The sequence below is a fragment of the Sinocyclocheilus rhinocerous genome, unplaced genomic scaffold (assembly GCF_001515625.1).
Source record: "Sinocyclocheilus rhinocerous isolate Xijiao unplaced genomic scaffold, SAMN03320098_v1.1 scaffold485, whole genome shotgun sequence".
NCBI lineage: Eukaryota > Metazoa > Chordata > Actinopteri > Cypriniformes > Cyprinidae > Sinocyclocheilus > Sinocyclocheilus rhinocerous.
Window position 1 is genome coordinate 283,733 of NW_015659927.1, and position 11,330 is coordinate 295,062.

The 11,330-nt window shown below is 40.8% G+C and overlaps 1 protein-coding gene across 7 annotated transcripts in view; it reads left to right on the forward strand.

Moving 5' to 3' along the window:
• Positions 1 to 8,525, forward strand: part of LOC107724432 (trinucleotide repeat-containing gene 6C protein-like) — a 79,480-nt gene extending 70,955 nt beyond the window's left edge. For 4 of the 7 annotated variants that reach the window (XM_016533358.1, XM_016533360.1, XM_016533361.1 and 1 more), the window contains 4 exons: positions 2,253 to 2,336; positions 3,682 to 3,755; positions 3,849 to 3,988; positions 4,087 to 8,525. In XM_016533358.1, coding sequence (XP_016388844.1) covers positions 2,253 to 2,336; positions 3,682 to 3,755; positions 3,849 to 3,988; positions 4,087 to 4,462 — 674 coding nt within the window. In that variant the 3' untranslated portion in view covers positions 4,463 to 8,525. Of the gene's footprint in view, positions 1 to 2,252; positions 2,337 to 3,681; positions 3,801 to 3,848; positions 3,989 to 4,086 lie in introns of those variants that run through there. The other 3 variants (XM_016533359.1, XM_016533364.1, XM_016533363.1) reach the window with 3 other exon arrangements.
• Positions 8,526 to 11,330: the final 2,805 nt, after the last annotated feature.

Below are 11,330 nucleotides of genomic sequence, written 5' to 3' on the forward strand. Positions count from 1 at the left end.
GTATGTGCTCATTTTCATTGACAACTACAGTTCCAAGTAAAATAACTTAAAATAGGTTAATGGTGGTCGATTAATATGTATTGTTGTCGATCACCTTTTCTTAAGATATTAGGCAACAACAGGTAAACAACACTGAGAAGTAAACCACAAACAGCACACAGATCCCGAAGATAAAGTTTATTTATATTTTAAAAAGTATAGAATAAAGACATGTTAAGAATTTAGAAGTTAAGAAATAAAAATCAACATATCTGTATCAGTGCACAATGTAAGCAAACAAATCACAAATGTTATAGATAAAAATGTAAAATAGTTAAAATTTTAGAAATAGAGAAATAACAATCTGCCTATATTTCTCACTGCACACGTTTAGCAAAAACAAAGATATGTAGTGTCTTATAGAGTAGTGATTTTTTTTTTTCCTTGGGTTTTATCTGTTGTCCGGTTGAGGAGATCCTAAAACAGGTGTGCTGCAGCGTGGCATGTCTGAAGTGGTGTGAGCCAGTTGACTTGTAAATGCTGGATGGTGAAATGATGTGCTAGGGTAAGATGGGTAACAGGGATAAGGTGCTGAGACAAATGATGTGATGGACTGCATCATCATCCCAAATATTTTCCTCTTGGGCATGCTGTCTCTCCTGCATCCTGATCAACATCTCGTCGTCCTTTGAGTCATTAATTGCCGTGGCAAACATTTCCAGCGTGGTTTCAAATTTGTTTTTCTTTCTTCTCATACCGCTCTCACGTGCCATTCTCCTCCTCTTACTGCAAATTGCAGAGGGTGTAGCGCCATCGGCCCGTTCAGGTGTGGTATCTACACAAACAGATAACATTTAGAACAGAATATTGGTATGAGTTATGTACTCTTTACCTACTCAAATGCTGTGTTTAATACTGATAATTACAGTTGTAATTGCAACATGCAAGCTAGTGCACTCTCGTTCTTTCTAGAAACAAATAAAATTATTATACATACCTTCGGTTTCTTCTGCCGTCACATCACCCGCAAGATCGGAATCAGTGGTGTCAGTTGGCATTGATGCTGTGCCAGTAAACAGACCGGCATCAGCAGAATCCAAAACAAAGCCATCAGCAGGGCAAAATGACGACTTGTCCTTCAAAACTAAGTCCAGTTCGTCAAAAAACGGACAGGTTACCCTTTCCATACCCGATTGGCTGTTGCTGTCTTTTGCCCTCCTGTAAGCAAGCTTTAAGTACTTTATTTTTCGCTGACACTGCTGCCATGATCGGTTGTAAACTGCTTTCTGATATTTTTTTTGCAATCATCTCAAAAACTGCATGGTTACGATACGAGTTGCCAAGTTTTCTTTGTACCTCATCTTCAGCCCAGACTGAGATGAGGCACCTGGTCTCACTGGATGTCCAACCACGAGGATCCATTGTGTTTCTCTAGTGCTTCGAAATAAACTTTATAGTTCAACCCGGCGTTTAAATCCCGTTTGACAAGCGCGCTTCCCAGCAACACGTCCCACAATGATTACGTGTTTGGTCAGTAGGCGGAGAGAAGGCAGTCTTTAGCAGCTGCTCGAAGACATTCGACCACATGCGCATCTACACTACAACAGCAATCCGGTCGAATGCGTTTTTGACCACCTCTGGATGTGGTCGAAAGTGGACAAGCTCAAAACGTTTTACACACCGTTTACACCTGTACTTAGCGCTGTCCACTTGTGATCGGGTCGATGAAAACGCATGTTAATGCCAGGTGTAAACCAGGCCAAATGTGGCCCTGTCCCCCGTAGAGAGCTCTGTCCCACCTACATTCATCTGTACATACCCTCAGTGGTGTTAGTCACACACTGTCCCTTTGTGCGGCATGGTCACCGGCTATCTGTGATTTTCGTGAGGTGGAAGTGGTGAGAAGGCACTCTTTTATTTGTGAGACAAACTCTTTCAGTGTAACACATGGCCCTGGGCCCTCTCTTTCTTGTTTGCGGTGGCACCTCAGTGACTGTGACTGCTGTGAGAACACCTTTCACCACTTGTTTGTCTAATTCTGGGGTGCACAGAATTAGAAACAGGAGATAAGATGTCAGTTGGCATACTCTTTTAGTTTCCTCCACTGCCCTTTTTCACACATTTACCTCTCTGATCTACAGGAAAGCTGTCTGACATGAAGTCCACTTGGTCTCCGGGGCCCATCTCGCACACCCAGGCTTCTCTCTCTCACGAGCTTTGGAAAGTCCCACAAGGACCCCGAAACTCGATGGCTCCCGCACGGCCGCCTCCAGGCCTGACCAACACCAAGCCCTCGTCCACGTGGGGCGGAAACACCCTGGGCCTGGTGGCTGGCTGGAGCAGCTCCTACTCTTCAGGTGTGTGTGTGTGTATATGTGTGTAAATGGTGCAGTTTAATCCCAGGCGGATATGTGTTTGTGCTGCTGTTCTTAGGCAAAGGTGTGGGTGTTTCGAAACGGCAGTTGAATTGTCAGTTGACTCTTTTATGTGGGTGTAAACGCTAGTCAAAATGTGGGGGTCAGGTGAGGTGAGGTTTGGAACGGTTGGAGCATTCGCGAGCATGGGCTCTGGCGGCGTAGCGAGCGTGCTGTTTTGTGGTCTCGCATGTGTCGCGTGTTAGTCAACATTCCCACGCTGTTGCTTGATAACACTTTCATGACATTTAACTGTAGCGCAGTTGTTTACCAGACGTTTTTTTATTTGGATAAAAATGTGGTTGAAATATATAAAAGTTTACGGTTTTTTTTTTTATACAGTCATAGTGAAGGATGAGCATCGTTCATCTAAAAACGGATGAACCAGAAGTAACATTCTGGTCAATACTGATAAGCTGTTCAGGTTTAGGTTGATATTGAACGCAATGCTATTTTGTCTAAATAAATAGAGATAAAAATGTAATTCAAAAAATGTTTAAAGAGGTGACCTTCCACATAAGAAATGTTTTTGAGTCTCTTATGCTCATTAAGACTGCATTTTTTTTTAATCAAAAATACAGTAAAGACAGTAGTATTGTGAAATGTTATTACAGTTTAAAATAACTTTTTTATTTCAATATCCTGTGATGGCAAAGTTGAATTTTCAGCAGCCATTACTCCAGTCTCCAGTGTCACATAATTTGGTGAATAGTTCAAAATAAATCTTTTGTAACATTACAAATGTCTTTACTCTCACTTTTAATCAATATCATGCAATCTTGCTGAATAAAAGGGTTACACTTTATTTTTAAGGTATCCTTGTTACAGTGTAACTATACATTTAAGTACTGAGTAATATTAATTAACTAAATGAACTTACTATATGGTTAGGGTTAGGATTGGGGTTTGGCTTAGGCAAGTGCATGTAATTATGCATAATTCATTGTTATTATTTATTGTTATTATAATAGTAAGTACATGTAACGTGTAACAAGGACACCTTAAAATAAAATGTTACCAATAAAACTATTAATTTCTTATTTTTTTTCGAAGTGTACTTTAATGCTTATACTAAATTGTAATCTTTTGCAACACTACAAATGTCTTTACTGTCACTTTTAATCAATTTCATGCGATCTTGCTGAACAAAAGTATTTAATTTTTTTTTTTTTTTTTGAAGAATAGTGTACATGATACTTTAATGCTTAGACTATGTTGTAATGGTTGTTATAGTGGACTGTGTTATAAAAGTTTATCAAAGCATTAAAGAATTCTTTCTCTCTCTAAGTAGGAACCACATGGAGTACAGACAGCTCCAGCAGGAGCACTAGCTGGTTGGTTCTGAGAAACCTCACACCACAGGTATCCTTGTGCTACTGTTATGTTCATTGACTTGAATTCTTGGTTAATCATGTGCAGTGTTATGCGACCCTCTTTGTTTTCTGTGACATTTAGATTGATGGTTCTACACTGCGGACACTGTGCATGCAACACGGCCCGCTCATCACATTCCATCTCAACCTGACGCAGGGCAACGCCGTGGTGCGCTACAGTTCTAAAGAGGAGGCTGCCAAAGCCCAAAAGTCCCTACACATGTACGTAAATGTTTCACTGATGTCTTCTTTTTAAAGAACCAACCTCAGCTATATCATCACAGTCATCCGTTCTCTGTCTCTGAATACCTGCTTTCCAGGTGTGTTCTGGGAAACACCACTATACTGGCAGAGTTTGCTGGAGAAGAGGAGGTGAACCGCTTCTTTGCACAGGGTCAGTCCCTCACGCCCACTACCAGCTGGCAGGCCAACCCCGGCACCAATCACACACGGCTGGGGGGCGGAGGGACGGCGGCCACACACCCCATCGGCCACTGGAACAGCAGCAGTCTGGGAGGAGGAGCGGGCGGGATGGGGTCCGGCGGGAAGGCGAGCAACGAGCTGCTGTGGGGGGGTGTACCGCAGTACTCCAGCCTGTGGGGGCCGCCCAGTGCCGAAGACGGCCGAGTGGTGGGCAGCCCCACCCCAATCAATACGCTGCTTCCTGGAGACCTGCTGAGCGGAGAGTCCATGTGAGAGCGCCAAGCGCTCGAACCCCCGAACCACAGCGAAATATGAAACTTAACGAGCAAAAACCAAGCAAATCAGTTGGCGATAATCAACGTCAGTGGAACTGTGAAAAGCCAAGAGACAGGAGGTTGAGGCCACACTTGCATAGAGGCTGCTGACCTTCTTCCTCTACTTTTTTGTTTTGTTTTGCGTCTCTTCGTCTGTTATTTTGATCATTAGGCTTGGGTTACAGTATTCTATAGACTTCTTACAAAGAACCGTGACTAAAAGAGAAGTGAACCTTTACAGAGACTTTTCTCTAATAACTGAAACCAGTGTGAAAGTGTATTTTACTACAAACCGACAAGACAAGCTGCCATTTTTTAAAATTCCTCTGGCACGAGCACATCCTGTCAGCCCAATCACAGCATATCGTCCTCTTCCCCCCGAAGAAACGTGCGTCATTCCAAACCGACTTCCCCTACTCCCTGTCTTTTAGACTGGATCCATGGCTTTTTTCAGTTGTCCTTTGGATCGTTTGGATTAACAGCACTAAACTTTAGCCTTAACTGCTGATCAGTCCCACTCCATTTGTACTCTGAAGAAACTCATCTTGAGAATTGCACATTTTCTCATTTCTGAGCCAGGACTGTCATGGTTTCGATCTCAGCCGCAGCGTACGCGCATTCGTCCTTCCTGTTTCCTTCGGTTGCCACCTGTCCTCGTAACTCTCGAAAGGACGGACAGGTATCTGACCCCTCTGCACATTTGAAGCATTTATTCTTAAGCTGAGAGGACACGTGGACAGCTGAGGAATATATTAACCACTGCTCACGAAAAACTGTACAGGAAACACTTTTTCAGATGGACTACTTTTTCTAAACGACCTTGGTCTCTCTTTCAAAAAAAAAAAAAAAAACATAAGCCCTCATTGTTGTTCGTCTGAAGTGCAATATATGCCACAGATTCTTCTGTCCATCTTTACGCAGTGCTTTTTTGCTGGTGAAACGGCAGGAGCTCGCCGGGGGGGATCAAAGACTCGTCTCCTGCCGTGTCCACCAAGCGTGGGACTGAACAGAAGAGGACTCTCTCAGTGTGTAAGCCCATGGTGATGAAACATTCACAAGCACTTCCTCTACACACTCAAGGACAAGTGTGACTACAGGGGCAACAGGGGCTTCAAACCAAATAAGAGGTGTTTCTTGTAACCCAGTAGACAAAGTGCATTTTTTTCGTTGTTGTTGTATTTGGTACAAAAGTATGGAACAAAGAAGGCGTGGTTTCTTCATAGCACTTAGCAAGAGCGTCAAGCTCCGACTTCAATGCCAACAAATTACACATGGACATGTGAAACTGACAAAAAGCAACGATGAAAAGCAATCTACCGAACTTCTCCTCCATACTCTAAACGGATTTTGCCGTTTCTTTTCTTCTTCGTCTTCGTCTTTCCACAGTCTTTCGACTTTGAAGTCAGACATTTTGAAAATAGTAGCAAATTGAAGAGATGTCTGATATGAAAAAAAACACCACAACAAGACTGAAGCTTTCCCGTGTTTTTTTTTTTGTTTGTTTTTTCTTTAAGATGATATATATCAAAGTAAATATCACTGTTACAGTACTCCAAAATCATTAGCCTTTTGTCTGGAGATGCTAGACGTGTTGTAATGTTTCTAATGGATTCTGCGGGGCCCCTTGCCCTGGCGGCCCCGCCTACCTGTATGATAAGTGTGGCCATTGAGTGCCTATCTGCTGTGGCACCTCAGGTGCCCACACTCTGACTTTTGACCCGCTGTGCCAGGCCGGCGCACCAGATGCCAGAATGGACCCGCCTGGGGCCGGAGCAGTGGCTCCTTCAGACCTGGCCAATCAGTACGTACTACTACTGCGCCAGCACTCGACCTCGTCTCAACTTCACTCTTTCTCCCTCTCATGCAAAGATCACTTTAGCTGGAAGTGGACAGGTTCGTTTTATGTACTTTTTACGATCGATTGGGTTTTTCCCTTCTGGAATTGCCAGTGTTGTTTTTTTTGGTCAACATTGCTGTTGTTATTGTTGTTGCTGTTGTTGATGTTATATCGCTATTTTGCGCTTTTTCGGTTTATGTGTGTGGTCTCTATGGTAGCTGCTCTCACCAGCCCCTCTTGCTGCGCATATGCAGAAACACTTTGATTAAGAGGCACACCTCAGCGTAAACGGCGGCGCCGATTGATCCAGAATCACTCGTAGTGACGGAAATGGGTTGTTTTGAGGACGGAGTGCACGTAGTGGCGAAACGAAGAGTAGGTCGATGGTGCTCAGTTTGTGTTCTGCCTCTCCTCTGCACGTTCCTCCGCTCCAGTGTCGCAGTCCCGCCAGGCCACACACTCGCACTGGTGCTTACGACAAAGGGCAGGCAGAGTACACTACTTTACCTGGTCGCCTCTTCTCACAGTAATAAAAGCAAATGATAACGGAGACTCGGCTCTCCACTTCTATGCAAAGACCGACCGAGAGGTGCAGTTCACGGCCTTCAATCTGTAGTTCTCTCCAAGCCCACTCTTCAGCTCACCAGGTGATTGTGAGAAGGCAGCTTCCTTACGGTGTGGCCTAAAGTAAGAAACCGGCCCGATGACCAGGCCCTCACTGTTTACTCTCTGAATGATCTCTTACATTATGTACATGCAGTCTCAGGGCAGCCTCAGAGAACCCCAAACTGTTTTATCGTTACGAGGAGGGCGCTATTGCATTATCCGATGTGGCTTTAAAGAGGCTAAATGGGTGGGTGAGTGGACTCTGAGAAGGATTCGTAGGAAGTCCCACTGTTTTTTTGTTTTGTTTTTCTAGATCCTAATGTACCTATTCTCGATCGTAGACCTAACCTAGACATGAATCTATCAGAGTGGAACTACTTCTTTCTTGAAATTTGTTTTGATGTTTGGTTTTATAAAGAGCACATGGAGTGGAGAGGTAGAATGCAGGTTGGCACCAAGACAGACGGGTAGCACCTTGTCCCGGGTATCAAATATATACTTCTGGGAGGACTGCTGACAATTAAACGGGGAATCCAGAATGTTTAGGTGCACTGTAGATGGTTCACATTTGGGTACATCTTTTCTTTTTCTTTTTTTTAAACCAAAAAAGGTTTTTGTCTGATTAATATTGTTGAAAAAGGAAACTTTAATTCTGTACACTCTTGACTGAAGTGCTTCTCTCTGCAAGCCTTTGACGCCCTGAAGTGGCGGACAGATGACTCTGGGGTTGCTGTATTGATGGTATTAAATTCTGTCCTGACCCGATAGTAGGGAAACGGTGCAGATTATTATTATAATTTTTTTCAGGTCCAGGTCCATGTGGACTTATTGTATCAGGAGGCCTGGGGCACATGACAGTTGATACCAAGTCTTAAAAGGGGAAAAATCCCTTTCTGGAAGATTTTTTTTTTCCACACTCGAGTCACACTAGCAACAATCACTATTGCCTGTTTTTGAAGAGATATATATATATATATATATTTTTAACTGCCTTTCTCTAAGATGTACTCGAGACCACGAAAAACAAACGTCCTAAACGTGTTTAAAATCCAGAGGATTGCCTGGCAGACTAGCGAGCTAGCCAACAAGTGCCCACTGTGTCCTCCACTGTGGGCATATACTGGGTCTTATTGATAGGACTAATGTACCCCAGCTCCACGGCTCAGATGCAACTTTGTTTCGATAAAAAGGCTGCTTCGATCGTACAAAATAACAGGGCCTGGGTGGAGATGAGCTCTAAGAAACACAAATCCTCTTTCTTAGGGTCCTGGCTAGAATATGCACATGCTGGTTGATATACATGTACATCTGAAATCCTGTGCATGTATATAACTGGTTATCTTTTGTGTTTATTTACCTTTACTTTGGTTTTCAGGCCCGAGTAACCCCGTTCCCTTCTCTCCATGAATTTACCTAGATGATAAAAAGCATAAACATATCAAAATTATACAAATTAAAAAACACAAATACTTGAATAATAAGAAGCGCCAATAATGTAATGTGAAATTTTTTTTGTAATTTTGTCATTCATACACTTCCAAGCTTTTTGATAACATCAGTTCAAACTGGAAAAAAAAAAAAAAAGTTTGTTTGCGCCTTTGTTTCATTTTAAGCATCTTAGAGTTTTTTTGTTGGCTAGTCAAAAATATATTTGTATGTGTATTGTTATCGTATTTGTTATTAGCTTTGTTATTAGAGTTGCACTGAGTGTCTGCTTCCCCTCATTCAGCTAATCGTACAACATGATATTAAAGTACTAAGGGGACAAGGTGACAATTCATGTGTTAATGTTTACTCAAGGACTTATTGAGAAAAATAACAAGTGTGTTTTTTGTTTTTTTTTATCTATAATACGATTATCTACCTTATAGTGGCTTTTATTGTGGAATAATCCATGATAAAGAAATTGATTATTTTGAGTATTGCACCATTTTGTTTTTCAGATCATAAACAGAAAAAAAATGCAAAATACTAAAAAAAAAAAAGTATATATAAAATGTAGGGATTTTTTTTTTTTTTCGAAGAACTGTGGCCATAGATCGATGTAGAGGGACTTGTAACTCCCCATGTTACACCATGATGAGCTGGATAGACATCTGGAGAAGAGTTTCTTACAAGACTCATTTCAGAGGTGCCTACCTTTCTGGTTTGGTTTTTTTTTTTGGTTTGGTTTATTTTTTGGTCGTTAATGTTCGTACCTGTTCTAGATCTTCTTTGTGCAAGGCCACCAACAGTTTACAAGCATTTCATGTTTTTCTGAAGTTCAAGGAAAAGAAATGTTGCGAGAGGATTGTCATGAGAAGAGAAAAATCCTAAAGGACATATACTTCCATCAAACGAATAACAAAAACACTTTACGGAATGAAGATTATTGTGTTACTTGCAGAACTCTGGGATTGATCAGTGTTGTCATGTTTTTGTTTTTATTTTTTATTTATGTTGGCTATGTTACTTTCATAGATTATCAAAGCCTGTGTTTTTTTTTTTCCAATGCAAAAAAACATTTCCTTTGTTGAAAAAAAAAAAGAGAAAAGAAGACATAAATGTTCACTATCTTGCACACAAAAAAAGTGGATCATGTCTCAGGAAGGCAAGGGTTCCAGAGTACCAACTCCACGCCATTTGATGTTCGTTTTTAGAGAGAAAGGATAACAGAAAAAAAAGAAGAAGAAAAAACATAAGCACTGAAGGTTATGGATTTCAGAAGAAGAAAATACCTTTGTTTCTAAATCCGTAGCAGTTACATATTTACCAAATAATGAACTCTTAATGAACTTTAAAAAATGGAGTGCTTTATATATATGAATCTATATATTGAAATTGCTTTACATTTTAAACAAAATGATGAATGATTTTAATTGTTCAAAAGACGGTGAAAGAACATACAAATGCTGTATGTTTGAATCTTTATTGTATTTTCTTAACATGAGGTTCCTTCCTGTTGAAATCAGGACCATTGTGCATTACTATTTCTTTCCTCTTTGTCATTCTGTCTCTTGTGGGGGGTATTACATAATGAGAAATTAAAAAGAGGGGTTGGGGGGCAGGGGTTCTGTATCAAATTGATCGATTTAAAGAGAAAAAAAAGCTGGTTTATACGGATCATGATCTATGCACAAGGGGGTGGGCTTCTTAAAGCCTCTGTGACCCATCTCTCATTGGGATTAGAGGGATTCTTTTTATTGTGCTCATTTACTCTGTTGTCTCCCTCCCCCACCGACCCCATCTTATTTCCCATTTTTCATGTTTCTTACATACAGTAAGTACATCACCATGCTGTGTATTCCTAAACCAATGAACGTCTCATTCTGAAGCACTGTGGAGTTTTTTTTTGTAGCCCATGACTTTCAAGGTTGTCTGTGTTCTGCGTGTGTGTGTGTGTGTGTGTGTGCGCGCACCCACGACTGAGTGTGTGTTACTGGGATGAGTGTGGATGGAGATACTGGGTTGCTTTTGCCTTTTGATTTTAAATGTTAAGGAATATGTCTGTACTGAGATTAAGAAGTCAGTGGCTTTTAATGTTTTTGTTTTCTCTCCTCATAGAATGTGATTGTTGACATGCACCGAAAAGATTTTTTGAACTATGGAGCTTCTTTCAAACAATTAATAAATTGCATTTTTGTTCTTGGCTGTAATGAATTTGGTTTGGTCATTTCTTAGTAGTAGACATCAGTAACCTGCAGTGTTATGTTTTTGGTTTTTTTGATAGAATGAAAAATAGTGTGCATGATATGTAGCAATTTGGATCACATAAAAACAAAATGCCCATGACAAATTATCAGAACGTAACCAGCCTGTATTCACCTTGCTTTATCTAAAATTACTCTTCTAAAACAAGTGGGTTAAAGAAGGATTGGGAAATGCAGTTTTAAGGAAGAACAACAACTATTTATTGCTAGTTACAAATATAGCAATTATGTTAGTTATTATGGCATTTATTAACTGAGGCAACAGAATATTTGTTCTTTTTAAAATATATTTGTCATTTATCCAAAAAAAGGAAAAAGAAAGACAGACCAAATGGTAAATTAAATATGGTGAAAAACTAGGAATTGTGACACCTGTACTGAACACGGTTCATTATATATATATATATATATATTTGTGTATGTTATAGATTTTAGCATGTTCCTGGAAATGGATATATTTCAATAACATATTTCACAACTAAGCTGATTTTTATGATTCTTTTTCCTGATGCTGTTCCACATTTGTCTGTTTGGGGGATCTGTAGAGGTTCTCCAGCATAGCAGATGTTTCTGGGGCTGGTGGACTAATCCAATGACTGTTTGCACTGCTTCCTTTTCCTTTCACACTTGACATGTCTTCATAAATTGGAGCTGTGATTTGACGCTCTGGCTCAGCATATGGCTTTTTCTGAGGA